A 22397-nucleotide genomic window follows, 5' to 3' on the forward strand; every position below is an offset into this window, starting at 1 on the left:
ATGCATAAAAATATGGGAAAAACTTCATCGCTGAAGAAAATTGTCCGGCGCCATCCAGAACCAAGACTAAAATATAACGCAGAAATCAAGTTTTGAGGGAGTCGCAAGGAGTCTGATATGTTATCTATTACTTCGAAGAACCAAAAGGTACACTGTTTCTATCCTTCGAGTGATTTCAGATAACATTTCACAACTTTGTTTCCGAATTCAACGAAAAGAAGAAGAAAAAATATATATAGAAGAAAAAATCACTGCTTCTTTCTGAATCTTATCAAGTTTAGTGGTATATATCTACGGTTTTCAACTGTAAAAATGTGTATATATTAATACACTATTTTATGTACAGAAAACAATAAAGAAAAATAATAGATTATATACCGAGCGCTTTCGTCTATTCAGATATCTTGACGTGATACATGCAAACGCGTGATTTAATACATACAAATAGCCTGTCATATTTATTTGGGATATACCTTTGTACGCATGAGAATTAGTATGGTAATCACGAAGTTTGATGTGTTATCTGTGTATATGCATTTTAACAACCACAATGCATTTTAATTGTAAGCCATCAAATGCCAGCATGCTTGAAATTGAAATGTGGCACTACCCAGGACTCGAACCGGGTATCCTCATGACAAGTGCGACAGTGACTTTCCAACTAGGCCATCAAGAGCTCTTGATGGCCTAGTTGGAAAGTCAGATTTCAATTTCAAACATGCTGGCCTTTGATGGCTTAGAATTAAAGTGCATTTTGGTTGTTAAAATGCATCTCTAATCACTGGGATCCATTCAGTGTTGTACATATATATATATATATATATATATATATATATATATATATATATATATATATATAAAGAAAAATTCACTGTTCCTTTCTGAATCTTATCAAGTTTAGTCGTATATATCTACGGTATTTCTACTGTAAAGATGTATGTATACCAATATACTATTTTGTATACAGAAAACTATAGAGGAAAATAATAGATTATAGAACGAGCGCTTTCGTCTATTTAGACATCTTGACGTAATACATGCAGACGCGTGACTTAAAACATACAGATAGGCTGTCATATTTATTTGGAATATACCTTTGTACTCATGAGAATTAGTATTTCGTCAGCGATAACCAGCTCCTCTATCCTTGGAGACAAGCTCTCATCGAAGAGACAGCCACAGAGGTAAAGAAGGAGGGTTTAAGGAGGGCAATATAAAGGATGGATGGCTGTATCGTTTTGAGACACCAACATTCTTCTTTGAGTGGGGACAAGTTCTGTTGAAGGTTATGCTACTTTCTGCGTTGATCATCTTCTTGCAGATGGTTTCTTTAGTTCTAACTATTCGCCGCAATGGAGGTTATAAACTCTGTAGAACTTGTCTGTAGTTCTACAGTTTAGATCTTCTACTACGGCTAATAGTTAGAACTAAAGAAATCATCTGCAAGAAGATAATCAACGTAGAATGTAGTATCACTTTCAACAAAATATATCTGTTAGAAGACTTGCTGACCGTTTACACTTTAAACTCTGAGGGAAGATTAGTTTTTAATCCTAAAAGAATGAAAGAATGCATTCGCAGCAAGGTATGTATTGATACAAGCGCGTTTGTTTAACACAGAACTTCACCTCGAAGTTACGAGAATATCACACATGACCAACATCTAGGAATTAATCAACTTCGTCTTAGCCCTAGTCATGGATACTAAAAGATGTAAATATTACGTTTAATTATGAATATTTTTGCCAGAAGTTAAATGAATGAGGAAAAAATGAGAAAACCTCCAACTGTAGGAGTCACACTAATCAGAGACTGATGGATTAAGTAAAAATCGTCGAGACTGTTAATTTTCACGATCGGAAGTTGGGATCTTGGAGGCTTTGATGAAGCAAAACGTGACGTGACCATGCGAGACAAGATTATTTATTTCATGAGTCACAGAACCATATCGGTGATGAATGAATGTATCACGACTTCTTTGCGTCGTAGGCTGGCTCACGAAATGTCGACATTTTGACATCGTCGGTGAAATAGCAGGTCTAAATTTAGCAGTCGGAAGTTCTTAAACCTCATTGACACATGGCTAGTTTAGTAGACGCTAGTGCTAGTTGCAAGTTAACTTGGCTGGCGAGTATGTGTTAATACTAGGATAATTTGGAGGTAAGTTTACTAACTTTCCGTTGACACTGGGCAAGTAGGGAGGTAGTTTACAAGTCGCTAACAATAGTACTAAACGAGGCTTTTGTCCAACGAGTCTTACTTCTTCGAAAGTCGGAGACCTACGATACGAGCCTTTAAGAACATAAGAATGGAGGAGACTGCAAGAGACCATAGGGCCTACACTAGGCAGTTCCATGTCCCTTACCACCTTGCGTCCCTATCCATAAAACTATCTAATTTTCTTTTATAACAGGCAATTATTTCAGTGCTCACTACATTGTTACTGAGTGTATTACATTCGTTAACTCTGTTGGTAAATTAGCTCTAGCCTATTTCGTTCTTTAACCTTTTTTAGCAAACCAAGCATCCTCTCCAGCGCAATATCTTCTTCATCGCCATCATTTCCGTGTTCTGAAGCACCAGGAAGTTCGAAAGAACAATGGTTCAAGACGAAATGTAAATGACGTCGACAGTGTATGCTAGGTTCTTCTGTCACTAACAAATCACACTCACCTGTTGTCTTCTTGTCTCTTGCGCACCTTTGCGTCCGCGACACATATCTCATCCTCCTGATAGATTTCGTTATCCATTACAGATTCTTCTTATCCGTGACAAATGTATTCGTGATAAACTACTGTACCAGTGACAAATAGTCGTGTTCGTTTACAGTCTTCCGTGTCCGTGACAGGTTTACCGAGGGAAGGTACTGAGACAACAGACCTTGATCAACTGACAACTGGACCAGAATGCTGGGGGGGTTTGGGGGAACCAGAAAGGTTGAGAACATTGGTGACGTTGTATCCGTCCTCTAATCATGACGACATGACGTCATCTTTTGGGTTTATCCAGGAAAGGCTTGTCGGTCATGGCTTGGGGGCAATGCTTTCCTATTTCTTTTTTATTTCCTTTTTTTTTGGTCAACACTAAAGGATTTTATTCAGTTCTTGGGGGAAACTTGAGACTAAAGGGGACTATGGTCAATCGAGAACCCATTTTGTCCTGAGTAGGAAAAATATATATAAAAAGTGCGTCTGCATATACAAAGGCTTCAGCCATACGAGACTTTACCATAGAAAGACTTGGTGAGCGTCTCTTCCGTTACTGTGAACTTTTATTATATTTTCTTTTCCCCCCCTTTTTTTTTATTAGCAGGATTCGCACCTGCTAAAATTCAGAGGCCTAAGGAGTCTGGATTCACGCCAGGTAAGTCAGCAACTGATAGAATCCTAAAGCTTCGCATTTTTGTGGATCGCCGACTTTATTTTCAAGGGGTTTCTTGCAGCTCTGGGATCTTCTGCAGATTCTTGGGATTCCAACGAGGATTATTGACTTGATGTCTGGCTTACTGGATGACAGAGTTCAATCTGTTCATGCAGTGGCGAGGACATTGATGTCTTATAAAGCTTCATATACTTTGGTAGTGTAATGCATAACTGTGATGGACAATGTCAGGAAGTACTTCGAAGGATTGACATTACCCATGGTGTCATGAACACACTCAGCCAGAGCATATGGCATTGTCGATATTCATGCAAGAAGATTAAGATCCGATTCTTCAAGTTACTTGTGTTTTCTCTCTTGTACGACTGCGAAATATGGACATTGAATGCTAACTTGAAGAGGCATCTTGATGTCTTTATCAAGTGTCTTTGAAGAATCATGGGGTATCGCTGGAATGACTTTGTATCAAACCTGAGACTGCACGGTATGACACAGTCTAGGCCAGTGGTCGACAAACCTTATAACTATATGCATTTTTCGGTAACGCACTACCTGTCCGGCGGTAACGCCTAGTGCTGGCCTTGTGTTCTCTTGCAGTCTTCTTCTTATGTTCTTATGTATCATCATAAATCGTGGACGTCAACTGCGGGTAAATGGGCATGTGGCGGCACGTTTCCTTGATGTTGATCCTACTCAGCGTTGTCTCCGCAAGAGACAAACCTCGATAGAGGAGGCGAAGAAGGGAACGACCACAGAAGAATTCATGGCTAGGGGCAAGCGGATCGAACCTGTCGAGAGTTGTTCGGGAGGGGACGGGTGTCTGCATGGAAGGTTGCTCGGAGAGACCGTGGGGACTGGCGCCGGTGTGTGAGTGAAGCGACGCGACCCCTGGCGTATGCCCCCAGCTGATGATGCACCTCCCCGGGCCTGGAGGCGTCCGGAGAATTTTTTTTTTCTTTCGATTTTGACAAGTCTTTCCCCTGACTCACTCTTTTCAAGTCACCGTTTACTGCGTGTGCTTCTTTCCTAGAGGAGGGGGAGAGGGAGGAGGAGGAGGAGGAGGAGGAGGGGGAGGAGGAGGAGGAGGAGGGGAGGAGGAGGAGGAGGAGGAGGAGGAAGAGGGGAGGAGGAGGGGGAGGAGGAGAGGGAGGAGGAGGAGGAGGAGGGGGAGGAGGAGGAGGAGGAGGGGAGGAGGAGGAGGAGAGGGAGGAGGAAGAGGGGGAGGAGGAGGAGGAAGAGGGGAGGAGGAGGGGAGGGGGAGGGGGAGGAGGAGGAGCAGGAGGTGTCGCTATCTTGACATCAGGTCACAAAAAAAAAAACATTCTCCTTCAGAAGATGAGGAAATAATGAAAGTTAAGGGGGGAAGAAAAATAGGAATAATAATAAAAAAAAGGTGCATAAGAAAATTAAATAAGTAGAAAATAAGGAAAAAAATAGAAAATGCAAAGGAAGAATGCAAAAAAAAAAAAGAGTACAAAGTAGAATAAAAAAAAAAAAGGAAGAGGACAAAAGAAAAATGAAAAAGAAAACGAAAAAGTGGACAAGAAAACAAAGAAAGAGAAGAAAAAAGACTGAAAGACAAATTATAAAAAAATAAACAGTAAAATATAAAGGATAATAAAGAAAGAAAAAAAAAGAAAAACAGCAAGAAAAATAAAGAAAGAAAAAATAAAAGGAAAAAGAAAAGAGGAAGAGGAAGAAAACATGAATGAGGGAAAGAAAAAGAAGAGAAAGTAAAAGAAAGAGATACACACACACAAAAAGAAAAAGAAAGCGAAGATAAAAAAACAAAACAAAGAAAAAACGTGGATCGGATCCTCGACCCCACTCACATCTTGAGATGAACAAGCGTTGACCGTGGCAGACAGAACTGTGTGAAGAAAGGACAGGAAGGTCCACATTAAGACGAAGGAAATATGCAAGAACCTGCGTACCTATAGAGTAGTTAATAGTTAATGAATATAATAGACTTAGTAACCGCGTAACGAGTCCTGAAACTATTTGTTGTTTTAAAAGAAGATTAGATGATTTTATGGACAGGAATGAAAGGTGGTAATGGACATGGAACTGCCTAGTGTAGGCCTTATGGCCTCTTGCAGTCTCCTCCATTCTTATGTTCTTATGACAAAGGACCACGGGGAAGGACATCTTGCTTAGGGGAGGACACCAGCTACCCAGAGCGGGTCTTCCTTTCTCGTTTCGAAGGAACTGGAAACCAACTTGAGATTCCAGTTGAAATCGATCTCTCCGGGTTGGCTCAAGAGTGCCGGTTTCCAAGTGTCTCATCCCTCCAGACACTTTTTCCCAAGCAATCACGTTCTCACTTCTTCGACAAGGGCACGTACGGGATAGAGATACTGAAGATAAGCAAAATCAATATTACCTCTTGAAATTCCCTCTCGGGTTTCCTCGGCTGGGAACAATCTTCTGTAAAGGCATTCGGGGAGGTCTAAAGTCACTGAGGTATCGTCTGAAGACTGTTAACAACATCAGGATAACTAGTCACTCGAGGTAGGCCAGCGGAAGACTTCATCTTGAACGAATCGTACTGAACAAGTCTCCATAACGAAGATATGAATTTGAACAAATATTAGCATTTCGTCAATGATAACAGCCCTTCCATGCTTAGGAACAATATCTCGTTGAAAGAAAGTGTATTTACAGAAGGGGTAAAGGATGGATTTAAAGGGGATCTACATTTGAAATGTGCATACAGACGAACAAATTGAATGTTGTGTACTCCTTCCGTGATAGATTTCATAGGCAATGGTAACACGATAGTTGGCGCAATAACAACACGTTGGTAGCCTCTCACTCCGGGGCACATCGCACGTCTGGCAACATTAGCTGCCCGACGTGCGATGTTGCTTCATAATAATCGCATTATAAAAAATAAAGTCAGTGCTCAATCGTTCGTTCTCTTTCACCTTATGGAAGTGGGTAGCCTTATGTCTGATCGTTCTAACAAACACGAATGGCTGTAAAAATGACCCATAGTCAGTCACGTGACCACCCAATGGTCCAGGGTGACTACTTTACTTCTGAGTGGCGACGATATATATTTGTGTATTTACCTAGTTGTATTTTGCGGGAAGGGGAGCTACGCTCGTGGTGTCCCGCCTTTGTATCTCGCAGTGTGTGTGTGTGTGTGTGTGTGTGTGTGTGTGTGTGTGTGTGTGTGTGTGTGTGTGTGTGTGTGTGTGTGTGTGTGTGTGTGTGTGTGTGTGTGTGTGTGTGTGTGTATGTGGATAGAGTGAGTTGCAGCGTGTGGTTTCAGACAACAAATTCACTAAAGAAAGTTACGTCCCTGAAGAGATCAACCAAGAGGATTATTATCTTTTATTATTCTTCTGAACACGTAACGTTGTAAGGGATGGCCAATGACACAATATCAACAATGCAAAATACTGTATTAGTCACGATGTGATAAAACACTACAGAAACAAGCTTGCGGTCGCTTCGTAAGCAGAATCAAGACTGACTCTGACGCCAAGCCACGCCACCAAGCTCAGACTTGGCGGGAAAACATGCACGATTTATATGAACACTTGGTTGTCACAATAATACATTAAATATACAATAATAAACAAACAATATTACAAATACCTATGTACAACACACAAGGAATATTCTATGCCACCATTGCAACGTTTCCATCAGACGAATAAAACCCTTTGACGACAAAACGAAACAAAAGAGAATCAACTGTTGTAACACAAGGAACTAATTCCTCATTTTTCTTTATAATTCTTCCTTTTTTCATATTTTTTCATGACGTTTATCATTCGTTCACTTTCAGCATTTTCTGAATATCCGTCAGAGCTTAACCTGTGACCTGAAGAACACAAGAACAAAAGAACAAAATGTCGTCATAAGGAAATGTTTAAACTCGTTTCACTTTTCCGTTTCTCCTCAGGAAATGACGTGTCACCGCGTGACGAGCCTTTCCTTCCTTATGGACCAGAGTTACTTAGCTTGCTTTCATAATTGCACATTCAATTGTACTAAAAATAAATAAGTAGATAAATAAATTAGATAAGAATAAGTAAATAGATAATTAGATAAATAAATAAACGAGTGAATGAGAAAAGAATAAATGAATAAATTAGTAGATAAATTAATTAGTAAATAAGTAGATAAGCTAATAGATAAATAAATGAATAGATAAATAAGTAAATAGATAAATAAATAAGTGAATGACTAGATAAATACTTAGATAAACGAATAAAAAAATGCTGACCACTGTCAAAAATTTCTATTCCCACAAAACATAATCTTCCGAAGGGGAATGAAAGGTGGACAGCATTCACATCATCTCATCATCATCATCATTAGTCATCATTCATCAGGTCATCAGCTCATCCTTTGCATCATATCAACATTATTAGCCATCATCATCACCATCGTCGTCGTCGTCATCATCATCATCATCACCACCATCAATATCATCATCATGATCATGATCATCATGATCATGATCATCATGATCATGATCATCATCACCATCAATATCATCATCATCATCATCATCATCATCATCATCATCATCATCATCACCATCAATATCATCACCATCACCATCAATATCACCATCATGATCATCATCATCATCATCATTATCATGATCATCATCATCATCATGATCATCATGATCATCATCATCATCATCATCATCATCATCATCATCATCATCATCATCATCATCATCATCATCATCATCATCATCATCATCATTACCATCATCACCACCACCATCGTTGTCATCATCATCATCATCATCATCATTATTATCATCATCATCATCATCATCAATGTTATTATCATCACCACCACCACCACCACCACCACCACCACCACCACCACCACCACCACCACCACCATCGTTATCACCATCCTCCTCCTCCTCCTCATCATCACCACCACCATCATCAACACCACAACCATCGTTATCACCAACCTCCTCCTCCTCCTCATCATCATCATCCTTTTCCTGCTCCTCCTCTTTCACCGCCTTCTCCTACCTTCCTGTGTTCCTCCATTTCCTTGTTCTTCTTCTCCTCCATCTCCTTTTTATACTCCTCCTCCTCCTCTATTTCTTTCCCCTCCTCTTCCTCCATCTCCTTTTCTTCTTTCTCCTCCATCTCCTACTCCTCCTCCTCCTCCATTTCCTTCTCCCGCTCTTCTTTCATCTTCTTGTTCTCCTCGTCCTCCTTTTCTTCTTGCTCCTCCTCGCCATCCTCATCCTCACTGTCTTGGTTTGCTGACATTCGATTTCATTTCGCCTTAAGAAGAACCTCCAGGAAAATAAGAGTCTTAGCCATTACAGAATCTGTCCGGACTATCGCCGCCACCAAGAAGAAATCAACGTAACTATGTTCAGCTTAAACAAACCGTAGTGAAGAAGTCTTCATTATGAAAGGATTAGTTTGAATAAATATTAGTATTTCGTCAATGATAACAACTCTTCTATCCCCTTTGGAACAATATTGCATCCAAAAAAATGTATTCACGGAAAGGGTACATGACGGAATTAAAGGAGATCAACTCTCAAAGTGATCAGCATTCTTTGAGTGGAGCTTATTCTCCAATCATATAAAAAAAAGATACATAACTCTGGTCCGTAGGGGTGTCACTGAAGTCCCCTAAGATGCATAAAGATTATGCATCAATACTTCGTACAGGGAGGGACTGTTTGGACCAAACTAGTCACGCGATGGTCGTGTGTTGTTCGAAGACTCGCAAGTATTTGGTCCCTGTGGGAGACTACAATGACCCTTGCTGTTCGGGGTCCCCCTCGCGTGTGGAGTCTCGCGGCCCTCTTTGCCTCATCAAAAAGGGGGCGTGTCCTCATCATGGTCCGCCTCAGCCTTATATCATGGGGCGTGGCCTGTGTACGGATGTCATCAAAACAATATAGACATCCATGTTACAGGAGGAGGGGGTGAGGGCGAGAAGGGGGAGGGGTGAGGGCGAGAAGGGGGAGGGGGAGGGGAGGAGGAGGAGTAGGAGGAGGAGGAGGAGGAGGAGGAGAGTAGACAGAAAAGAGAGGGAGGTGGAAGAATGGGCAGAGGAGAAGGGGTGGGAGTAGAGGAAATAAAAGAGGAAAAGGACAAGGGGCAGAAGAATGGAAGGGAAGAGGATGAATAAGACAGATCGAAAGAGCAGAATGAGAAAGGATGTATCGCTCCCACGGAGTAGGCCGGTGGTCCTACAGTGGACTTAACCCTTAAAGCTGAACACTTTCACATTTTCTATGGTTCTTGCACACCCTGTTTGTTTTCTTTTTCTTTTTGTAAACACACTGTAAGTACGAATTCCATACTGAATGAAACTACAAATCGAACTTCATTTTCACACTGACCCCCATTCCAGTTGCGGACGCTGAAAGACATTTTCACACCGCCTTAATTTTTATGAATTATAAATCACTATTCTTCATTGACATCATAGTAAATAACTACTGAGTTATCAAGTCCTACTAATGGCAACCATTTAGTGAGTACAGAAACAATATACTGTTTTAAAAGAAGATTAGATAACTTTATGGATAAGGATGATAAGTGATAATTAACAAGGAACTACCTAATGTAGGCCTCATGGTCTCTTGCAGTCTTCTTCATTCTTATGTTCTTATGTGTGTGTTTGATCCCGATGGAAACTGCGATCCGAGTACCAGTTTTATACAATCCTTCTCCAAACCCTCCCACTTGTTGACAACGGAAGATTCGAACAACGCCTTTCTTCGTTCATCGTCTCCTCTTGCTGGCTTACTATCTTTGTTAAGGCGTTATCACACTGGGCTATTTTTCCTCCGACACCCTACCTCCAGCCTCCATTTGAATAACTAGAATGTGACTTCGCTTAAAGAAATCTAGACTTCTCCGAGAACATTACAACAGTACGTCTAACATTTGTATAGGTTTACAATCTCTTAAGGTGCAATCACACCAGAGGGGGTCCTTACTACGTCAGCAAACGGTCACCATCCGGTCCTAAATCCTCTACGCTCTCGCTACGTCAATTTTGAGCAGAATAGTCCACGTTCATGCCGTCCTTGCTGTCTACATTGGGTCACCACTGCGTCCCTACTGCGTCCCCACTGCGTCCACACTGCGTCCTCACTACGTCCTGGGAATTTTGGCGGCAGAACGTGGTGGGGACCAGCTCTTGTGTCACTGCTCTATTAGTTCATTATTCAGATATGCTATATAGGACGGAAAGATAATTTGATATTTGGAGATTTGAAGACTAAAATAATGTAACCTAAGTTGTTTTTTCTCGAACGAACTCTCAGTTGTCTGCGCTGGTGAAACTCGTGGAAGCCCCAGTGTGATAATCCCTCTAGCTCTCTAACTCACCCCTCGATAACAAGCTTCACTAACGTCTAATCTGCCAATCTCCCTTTTTTGTTATTTTTCCACGAGCCTTCCCCCCCCCCTCGACCGAACGAAATCGCTTAGCGTTAGATGAGACACACTTTGGGATGGGGGTGTCTCTCTAGATCGATCGAGGGTTAAAACGTCGAGCGTTGTCATGAACGGAAACACGTTATTTCTCATCATCTCACAACGAGAACGTCGACAAGTGCGGGACAGAGCCCTCTCGCGAACAAGTAATGCAAATAATACATCCTCGTACAGCTCCATGACAAGTGTAACGACACAACAAATGTATGATGGAGCAGGTTTGAAGGACATTAAGCCGCAATGAATCTTGATTTGGGGCCCAGAGAAGCCACGTGACCTCTCAGCTGAAGCCTGATTGGTCGTCGACTGCGGTCACGTGATCCTTGAATGACAGATGCTTGGCTGACTGCAGGTCATGTGACCATAGGCAAAAGCCTTATTGGTTGAATGCAGGTCATGTGAAGGGCAGGAAACCTTGTTGTCATGACAATGTTTCTCTTAAGGTGCAGTCATACCAGAGACGGTCCTTGCTGCGTCAGCAAACGGTCACCACCCTGTCCTTTCTCAAAGGTTTGATTTCCTCAAGTCGTCTCCTGTTGATAGTCCATAGTTCCATAGGATATACCATTGGTCTAGACCAGAGGTTCTCAACATAGTTCTCCGTGTATCCCTTACACTTATGTACCGCTGTTCTTTAACCTCCTGTAGAAACGGGTTCCTATGGTTTGCTTTCATCAGTTGAGTCTTTTACGCTCTCGCTGCGGAAATTTTGAGCATAGACAAAGTGAAAGCTACACATGGTGTCTGGTCTTTTAGAAACAGGAGAAAGTGATACAAAAAGGAAGACCCATAACTCTTCAGTGATAATTACGTCAACTCGTCGCCACCAGACACCAGACAGGCTGGTCATCAAAAGCGTGAGTTGAGGTCTTTCTTGAATTATTTTTTTCGATCGAAGATCTCGTCAGGGATGGACCCTTCCCAATGTCCGAGGGAGAGGATCGAGTCGCAGGTCATTAGATTTTAAGATGGAGTAGATGGTAAAATTCTTGAACTCAGAATATCTTTTAGAACAGTATACGAGTATGTTACGATGAAGACTTTCAGCACACCACACAAATCAGAGACTTTGAGGTCCTGTTGGCTTTATTGTCCATACATGGGATTATAATCATCTCGCACGTTGGTAAGAAGCAAAGGATAGAGAATAAAGGGAGGCGAATTAACAAAGTAGCAAACATCTTCATGAGAAAGAGAAAAAAATTACACACACACACACACACACACGAAAGCGCCCGGTCATCAATATATGGTTATTATTTTCCTTGGCGGTTTTTCTGCATATTTAGAATCACGAATTCATGTAATTTCTCATGCATGCATATATATATATATATATATATATATATATATATATATATATATGCAATAAAAACACTAGGAGCGTGTGTTCACAAATGCGTAAGTAACCATTAGGAAAAGTAAACTAACGAAGCAGAGCGCTTTCGTCGTATAATTACATCTTCAGTATCTGCACTGAAGATGTAATTATACGAAAGCGCTCTGCTTCGTTAGTTTACTTTTTCTAGTGGTTACTTATGCGCATATATATATATATATAAATATATATATATATATATATATATATATGTATATACATATATGTATATATATATATATGTATATAAATATATATATATTTATATGTATATTAATATTTATATGTGTATATAGATATATATATATACATTTTTTAATTAGGTGCCCCGACGGCATATTTGCTTACACGGGAGAGACCCAAGGTCTTCCTCTCAGGCGCATTCCATTTATGATTTCCACACTCGCGCTGGAAGTCGTTCGTCATTTATTCTTTCTAATCGTTCTAATGACCCCAACACTCTCTAGTCTACTCTGTTGCACACTTTTCTTTCAATACCACACTTCTCATGTAATCCATTCTTGAGATATCCATCATATTTTTTTAAGAACTTATGTGGAACCCATTCATTATACCCTTTTCAGCCTCCCTTACATTCCATATGTACAAACAAAAACGTAGGTTCACACACTTGTCGTTCTACGTAACCGAGGAACCGCCTCTCTGAGTTCGGACTGAAGAGGGAAAAAAACAGTTTCTCTCTCCTTCCTTCCTTTTCGCCCTTTCTTCTCCTATTCTTATCACCTCTATTCACCTCAACTACTCTGCAACAGTCATGGGAGAGTGGGGTATGTACCCAGAGAGATGAAGGGAAAGAGTGAAAAAATATACATATAATCTTTGAGTGAAATGTCATCCATCCTTATCTCGTGTTTTTCTTGGGCTCTTTCATTCAAGACACCCAAGATCAAGTTCCCTTGCTCGGCACTTGGGAGGGGGAGGGAGGGGGAGAGGAAGAGGGAGAGGGAGAGGGAAGAGGGAGGGGGAGAGGTGGGGTTAGGGGTGAGGAAGAGGGAGAGGGAAGGGTAGGGGGAGAGGAGGGATGGGGAGAGGGAGAGGTAGGGGAGGTAGAGAGAAAGAGGGAGAGGGAAAGGGACGGGGGGGAGGGGAGAGGAAGAGGGCGAGGGAGGGAGAGGGAGGAGGGAGAGGGAGGGGGAGGGGGCAGGAGGCGTAATGCTCTTCTCTTGAGCAAATACAAGTGAAGTATGTGTACATGTATGTACATTCACACACACACACACACACACACACACACACACACACACACACACACACACACACACACACACACACACACACACACACACACACACACACACACACACACACACACACACACACACACACACACAACTCGTGGCGCAGTGGTAGAGTTCCCGGCTGCCACTATGGCGGTCCGGGTTCGAATCCCGCCCAGGGCTGAAATAATTTCAGTATCGCTGCGCTGCGGGTTGTTACTCCAACTCTCGTGGGCGGAGAGTTGGGGATGTGTGTGCGTGTAAGGTCACAGCATTACCCATAGATCGGTCATATATGAGCTCTGAGCTCTCTTCCGGGAGAGAAATAGCTGTTGATCACAAGTCCAACACGTGATCCAAGACCATGGTGAATCAGACATACATACATACATACATACATACATACATACATACATACATACACACACACACACACACACACACACACACACACACACACACACACACACGCACAAAGAGACATATACACACATATAGGAAATCAATGGTTTATACAATGAGTAATGGCTTGATTACAAAAACAAAGGGAAAGAGAGAGACTTGGAGGTTATTTGTCACCGAGAGCAAACATGAAAAGAATTACTGGGGGGAACTTATAATCTATTGAAAAACCTAAGAGAAACATTCCAGAACATGGACAAAGACATGATAAAGAAGACTTTTGAAAACCTGAATAATCCTGCAATGTTGTGGTCCCTTAAAAAAAAAGTATATAGATAAGATAAAGAAGTTGTTGTTTGCAGATGACACTGCGCTTGTGTCTGAATCAGAACGGGATTTTAAGAGATTTACTGACGAAGATCGTTAGATATGCGATAGAAGGAAGTTGAGATTAAATACGAGTAAAAGCAAAATGATGAGATGTACGAGAGGTGACGGTGGCAGTAAGCTGGAGGTAACGTAAGAACATAAGAATAAAGGAGACTGCAAGAGACCATAAGGCCTACATTACACTACACTAAGTCTTAAAGGAGAGAGAGGTTACAGGAAGTGGATAGTTTTAAACACTCAGGGTGACATGCAGCGGGGAACGGAGAAGTGAGGGTAACAAGTAAACGTCTTAGGGGAATGACAAATGTCATGAAACACAGGGAGAAGGGAGAAGTTCAAATGTGTTTCAGATGAAGTGTTTCAGGAAGTATGGTGGGCAACTGTTTCCTCAAGTTTCACTCACTGGAAACCCGCAACCCTCAGTGGATGGCAACGGTCCCCAGATCTCTCTGGGGAGAAACGTTGGACAGCTGTGTTGTATCGGTGTGGATCAGTCACCGGTTGATAGAGAGCTCAGTTCTGGTCTAGAGACCAAATGGCAGCCCCCCGAGGTTGCACCTTCAGATAGGATCACAACTTGCAGGTACATGTCATTGGTCCCAGACATGTATTACATACATACATACATACATACATACATACATACATACATACATACATACATACATTTGTACATACATACGTAAGTATATATATACATATAGTACATAACATGCATACAGTACCTACCTACCTATCTACCTACATACATACCTATATACGTATATACATATATGCATACATACATATGCATACATACATACACATACGTAGATACATACATACATACATATATAATACATACATACATACATACATACATACATACGTAGATACATACGTAGATACATACATACATACATACATACATACATACATACATACATACATGTTACCTGATCAACGGAGAGTTCCGCCAACAAGACCGCGAATTGGATCTTCCGTGGTACAAGATTCTCAGTGTCGATCAAGGCCTTGGCACGGGACGGGCGCCAAGACCTGGAGAACCTGTCGGATTGGTTACAGAGACCGAAGGATCTCGGGCACTAGTGGATGGCAACGAAGTCCTTAAGCGATCAGATAATATTCTTGGTTAGTTCTCCATCGGGAATGGGGGAGAGGTAAGGAGATGAATAAGATTGCCTAGCGATGGAAAGAGTAAAAGGAAAAGTGCAACCAGGCAGGAAGAAGTTAATCGAGATTGGGTTCCAAAGGGGTGACACAAAAATTGATAAAAAAAAAAAGTCTGGCGACGACTAGAAAAAGGAACAAAAAAAGTGCTTGGCACCTCGTACCTCTGCTTTGGCACTTGTGAGGCCCAGCACGATCAAGTGTCACTGCAGGAGGTCGTCCTTCGGTCGAGGAGATGCTGAGAGGCGAGATTTGAGTGTTGTCTTGATTGATATCTTCGACTGGTTGCGGCCAAAGCAATTGGCATTCACTAATGCCTGTTGAGGAATCGATTCAGGATCCTCGACGTCACGAGGCAGTGACGCAACCGAACGTGCAAAACGCCACCTTCGGATTCATTATATTTCGATGTCAGCATTGCAACAAACATACCTTTGGCTATATATTCCAACACCCTGGCAATATCTTGGACAGTCCATCCATTCTGATTTGTTAACAGATTACTACTACTACTACTACTACTACTACTACTACTACTACTACTACTACTACTACTACTACTACTACTACTACCACTACTGCTACTTTTTCTAATCTTGAATAACGCCCTCCATCCTCGTAGAACTGTGTGGTGAAAGCAGGAAGGATTTGTCTTCCACAGACATTTCATTGGCTCCATTACCACCAGTGGCAGTGGTCAAGAAGCCTTATTTGATACAATTTTTCATTCATCCGACTTTCTACAACAGTCGAGGTTCCCTGTGTGTGTTGGTTTAGAGTGTGGAGACTTGATACCTCTCAGACATAGGAGAGCTGACCTTAGGAATGAGAATGCGTTTTTACACTTTATCCACGCCACAGCACTGTTCTTTTTGGTTGTTGTTCTTTTCATTTTCTGTAATCATCTCTGTTAGTTGAACGCAGAATGAGCCTTGTTCCCCATTCTGTGCACGCCTCTCGTAGGTCTTGATGTCTCTGTCACAGGAAACTATAGGATCAAAGATCTGTTTATCAAAAATGTTCAGTTGTTCCCGTGTCCAAAAACCTCTTACGCTGACGTCCATTCGTGATTCATCCCATGCGCTAGAGGCGAGGTAAGGTACCTGAAATTTTCCTTTACCAGGGGATGTAGTTCTGATATTACTACTATTACCGCTACTAATATTACAACTATTACCACTAATACTACCATCACCACCATCAATACCATGATTATTACTACTACAGTAGATAACGACAACTATAACAATGACAGTGACAATGACAATGACGATGTCGATGATAATGATAGTGTTGATGATGATGACGATGATGATGCTGATGATGATGATGATGATGATGATGATGATGATGATGATGATGACGATGATGAAGTTGATGATGATGATGATGATGATGATGATGATGATGATGATGATGATGATGATGATGATGATGATGATGATGATGGCGATGATGATGAAGTTAATGATGATGATGATGATGATGATGATGATGATGATGATGATGATGATGATGAAGTTGATGATGATGATGATGAATTTGCTGCTGATGATGACGACGACTACGGCAACGTCCATAGAAGCAAAAAGCTTATGTTGCTCACCCGAACTTGACTCAACAAAGGCGCTAGCCTGAGGGGCTTGTGGTTGTGGCTGGGTGTCTCATAGAAAACGGGAAATTCCCTGCTTCATGGATAGAGGGTGTGTGTGTGCTACCTAAATGTACCTCCAGTATACAGGAAAGGATCGACGCTTGTATGTTTGTGTGTGAGTGTGTGTGTGTGTGTGTGTGTGTGTGTGTGTGTGTGTGTGTGTGTGTGTGTGTGTGTGTGTGTGTGTGTGTGTGAGTGTGTGTGTGTGTGTGTGTGTGTGTGTGTGTATGAGTGTGAGTGTGTGTGTGTGTGTGTATGTGTGTGTGTGTGTGTTTGTGTGTGTTAGTGTGTGTGTGTACGTTTACATTGTACCTAACTGTAGTATACAGGAAGGGGGCTGTGTGTGTGTGCGTGTCTATGTGTTTAAGTGTATCTGTGCACGTGAGTGTGCGTGTGTGTGCGTGTGCGTGTGTGTGCGTGTGTGTGTGTGTGCGTGTACGTTTGCCTAATTGTACCTAACTATAGTATACAGGAAAGGGGTTGTGTGTGTGTGTGCGTGTCTATGTGTTTAAGTGGATCTGTGTACGTGAGTGTATGTATATGTGTGCGTGCGTGTGTGTGTTTGTGTGTGTGTGTGTGTGCGTCACCACCAACACAGCTGGACCTGTTTCTCGGGTATTCCCCCAAAGATCTTCACGGAAATACAAGTCAAAAGTTTTCCTTGTGGGTGACGCCATACTTTCACAACTTTACTTCCCACGATGTGGGAAGTGAGAAACCCGTGGTAGGGCAAAGTTGTGTCAGTAATGGCGAAACCGCTGATTTTTTAAAACTTTATTTTATTATTTTTTTATTATTATTTTTTTTTAGTCGATGTGGGTAATGTCAAATCTATTGAGTTCTCCTTAACAAAAGTCTTCTACGATACAGATTTTGGAGTTCCAGTGTATAGATGACCATACCATTGTTGCCTACGATGCTGAATTGTGGAGAGAAATTTTGACGTATCACTTTCGCCTACTCAGAAATGGGCCTAAAAAAATAAAATAAAATAAAATAAAATAAAATAAAATGAAATAAATAAATAGATGAATAAAATAAAATACAATAAATAAATAAAATAGAAAATAACACAAAAAAAATAAATGAATAGATAAAAAAAGATAAAATAAAGTAAATAAGTAATGAATGAAATAAATGACTAAATAAATAAATAAATAAAATAAATAAATAAATAAATAAATAAATAAAAAAAGAGAAACCAGTTCACGAACTCGCCACAAAAACCTCAACGCTTCCCTATCAGTGATGAGAAGATCAGAGGCCTGGATCTCCTTACCCGCCTCAATCGTGTCCTCATTTCCTTCTGTTCCACGATCCCTGAGATCCATTAAAGGATTATTTTTGTTTCCACAGCTTCTGGCCGCCTGAGATAGAGTATTCTCAAAGAGTATTCTAAAAACACGCAAAAGAACTGCTTTACACAAAGCCATAAGCATCTCAGAGACGTGGTCATCTATACAGGTAGAATATCCAAACCATATAGATTTTCTATATGAATATCTTGGGAATAAAATCTTGGAATATCCTGGGAATAAAATCTTGGAATATATTGGGAATAAAATCCCCAAAGAGTTTAGAGATCATACTTGTACAGTGACATATACTTTTACTGGATCACGCTATTCACACGAGCGTTTTCAGCCGCGGCGGCTCAATTACAATGCAAGTCAGTGGAGGCATTCACATACAACTACGCAGTTTTTCCTTGACTATGAGGTACCGCTGCGGTTTCCGTGCGGTTCAAACCGCTAGTGTGAACAGGGCCTAATAGGAATGCCTCCAACATTGCTTCTCTAATCAGATGATGTATTGACAGCTCTATGAGGGTGTTATTACACTGTGCTAGTTTTCCTCCAACCTCCGATTAATCGGCGGTACCGCCCACCTCCAGAATTTTTTCCGCCGTAAAATCTCTATGGCAAACTATTTTGTTTTCTCAACAATTTCCATTAAATGTCATTTGATATGCTGGATGAAAATTCTTTTCCTCCAGCACATAACATTCCTTCCCGAAAGCTGCGGGCCCTGAATTTGCTCCGACAGTCGGAGGAAAAATAGCCCAGTGTGTTAACACCTTTAGGGCATGTGAGATCTTGCACACAAACCCACTTGGCGGATCCTTAATCACAATGCGATGCAGGTACGCACCAGCTAACTGGAATGTATGTATGTAATGTCAGAATGTCAGTAGTATTATGTAACTGACTCCTATCGTATCACTGACATTTCTCCTCAGCTGAATAAAATCGACTTCTTTGGTTAGAATAAATTTGTAAAGTACTTTCCGTGTCAAGTTAGTTGAGGTAGTCTTAGTATATCTTAATCCATTCAGAATAGTGACGTCATGTCGGCTGTATAGTGACGTCATGTCGACTTAATGAAATAGTGTCAGAAACCATAATAAGATATTTTTTATTCTGTGCGAATTGATCATGATAAAAGATAAAAAAACAGCAGTGACAAAAATAAAGAAAAAACAATTAATATTAACAGTAATAATAGAAATTATAATAAATGATAATAAAATCTATAATGATATTAATATACAACATATGGGGATTACGATAACAGTAATGGACAACGAATAAGAAGTGTAAAATTAATATCAATATAAAAAATATGAATATTTCACGGTTACCCACCCCATCAAACTAATGTCATACTACAGATCATTTCTCCAACCATCTCTCCCTAAACACGAGCAATATTTTACATTCGCTACGGAAAACCAACAACAAATAACTATTAATCTTTACAAGTTTGTCTCTGGTTTCCGCCCTGTTGGGTCCACCAGGACCTGTTCTGTCTACATTCGCTGCAGAACCTTGACACAGGGCACCCGGTTACTTCTGTGGGGACGGAAAAGCTTTCACCTCTTCAGTAGGTCAATAAAGCTAACTTGTGCAAAGCAACAAGGAGCTTTTACCTCTTCAGTCTCTCCGATCTTCCCTCCTCTTCTTCATGGGTCCTCCTACGATTGAACAAATCTTCTGTTTTTTTTTTTATTATTATTATTTTTTTTTTACTGAAGTTACGGTGGTATTCTTAAAAAAAGTTTTTTCCTTATATAAATCCTTGGAAGGGAAAGATTTTTTAAGAATACCACCGTAAGAATCTTACAGTGGAATTGACAAAAATCTTTCCTTATATAAATATTTCCTTATATAAATTCTATATAAATCCTTGGAAGGGATTTTTTTTTTAAGAATACCACTGTAAGAATCTTACGGTTGTATTCTTAAAAAAAAATCCTTATATAAATATTTCCTTATATAAATCTTATATAAATCCTTGGGAGGGAATTTTTTTTTAAGAATACCACCGTAAGAATCTTACGGTGGTATTCTTGAAAAAAGTTCTTTCCTTATATAAATCTTTCCTTATATAAATCCTTGGAAGGGAAAGAATTTTTTCAAGAATACCACAGTAAGAATCTTCCGGTGGTATTCTTAAAAAAATTTCCTTATATGAATATTTCCTTATATAAATCTTATATATAAATCCTTGGAAGGGAAAGCTTTTCTTAAGAATACCACCGTAAGAATCTTACAGAAATATTTAAAAAAGTCTTTCATTATATAAATATTTTCTTATATAAATCTTAGATAAATCCTTGGAAGGGATTTTTTTTTAAAGAATACCACCGTGAGAATCTTACGGTGGTATTCTCAAAAAATCCTTTCCTTATATAAATATTTCCTTATATATAATCTTATATTAATCCTTGAAAGGGAAACATTATTTTTCTAAGAATAAGAATCTTACAGTGGTATTCTTAAAAAATTCTTTCCTTATATATATATTTCCTGATATAAATCTTACATAAATCCTTGTAAGGGAAATATCTTTTTTTTTAAGAATATCAACGTTAGTTTACCAAGTGTTCCATCAGGTTGTAAGGATTGGGAAGCCTATTCCCGTTGACTTGGTAAAGGATTCCCAGAACGTTGTAGACCTTGTGGCTTAAACAAGGGAGACGCAAACAAGGTCATCATGTTTAGACAACAGGGCAGGACTCGCAGTAATGGATTTAAATTGGACAATATTAGATTTAAGAAGGAAATAGGGAGGAACTGGTTGACTAATAGAGTGGTTAATGAATGGAATAGACTTAGTAACCATGTAGTGAGCGCTGAAACTATCGGTTGTTTTAAGAAACGGTTAGACAACTTTATGGATGAGGATGACAGGTGGTAATGGACATGGAGCTGCCTAGTGTAGGCCTTATGGTCACTTGCAGTCTACTTCATTCTTATGTTCGAATTTAGAGCGTTTATTTATGTGACTTGTTTGTGTGCGTGTGTGGGTTACTTACAATGACCTGAGGGCTGTGAGTGGAGGGTGGTGGGTGGACGTGGGTGGAAGGGCGTGGGTGGGGGGGGTGGAGTGGGAATTCGGAAAGCTTCACCTCTGACCAATAGGAGCGTTCTCAGTGAGCTGAGGGGATTCCCCCAGGAATGACGAAGGAAACCACAACGCATAACAAATAGGTCGAGACAGTGGATCTGTGACTACGCTGCGCCCTTGTAGTGTCCTCCAGATTTAACTAGAATAAATAAGATAAAATAATCATCCGCTATCACGTTCCTGGGATTTTTTTTTTTTAGGTCGTGGCTGTAGTCATCAGCAGACATTTTTGTTCCACTTTTTTTTTTTTTTTTTTTTTTTTTAAATCTGAGTTGGAATAGGTCAGAATAGGTCAGGCCGGGATGGTCCTCGATCTGTATCCTTCATGTAAAAAAAAAAAAAAAAAAAAAAAAAAAAATCAAGATCTACAAAGCACATCCCAGAGTTCATGCTGCTAGGGGAATCCATGTATACACCTCAAGGTGTCCTCTACTTGGATACCTCTTGCCCCTGCACCGGTACCTGGGACAGTGATAGCAGCAAGAACCCCTAACTGGCAACGTTCCAGGTACTACAATTTCCCTTCACAAAGTAACTCAACAGTTACTTGGGAAATATTTCATCCCTTTCACTTTTCCTTCTCCTTCGGTGACATGGGGCTTGGAGAAGGGAAGGACCAAAGTCTATAGATTATCGGTGGTATTCTTAAAAAAAATTCTTTCCTTTCCAAGGATTTATATAAGATTTATATAAGGAAATAATTTCTTTTTTTAAGAATCCCTCCGTAAGATTCTTACGGTGGTATTCTTAAGAAAAAATCTTTCCCTTCCAAGGATTTATATATAAGATTTATATAAGGAAATATACAAGGATTTTTTTTTTAAGAATACCACCGTATAATCTGTGGGAACTACGATACGATACCTTTGTTTACATGATGTAAACTCCAGACGGATGCAAACAGTTCT

General features: G+C 40.4%; 1 protein-coding gene across 4 annotated transcripts in view; it reads right to left on the reverse strand.

Annotated features, from left to right (window-relative positions):
- Positions 1–22397, reverse strand: part of Eaat1 (Excitatory amino acid transporter 1) — a 320273-nt gene that overhangs the window by 96353 nt on the left and 201523 nt on the right. For 3 of the 4 annotated variants that reach the window (XM_076173397.1, XM_076173396.1, XM_076173395.1), the window contains exon 1: positions 2674–2891. The exons of the other annotated variant lie outside the window; for it this stretch is intronic. In XM_076173397.1, coding sequence (XP_076029512.1) covers positions 2674–2750 — 77 coding nt within the window. In that variant the 5' untranslated portion in view covers positions 2751–2891. Of the gene's footprint in view, positions 1–2673; positions 2892–22397 lie in introns of those variants that run through there. 4 annotated transcript variants of the gene reach the window in all.

This window comes from Oratosquilla oratoria, chromosome 34 (genome assembly GCF_046742065.1).
Source record: "Oratosquilla oratoria isolate Oo_2021 chromosome 34, ASM4674206v1, whole genome shotgun sequence".
NCBI classification, from domain to species: domain Eukaryota; kingdom Metazoa; phylum Arthropoda; class Malacostraca; order Stomatopoda; family Squillidae; genus Oratosquilla; species Oratosquilla oratoria.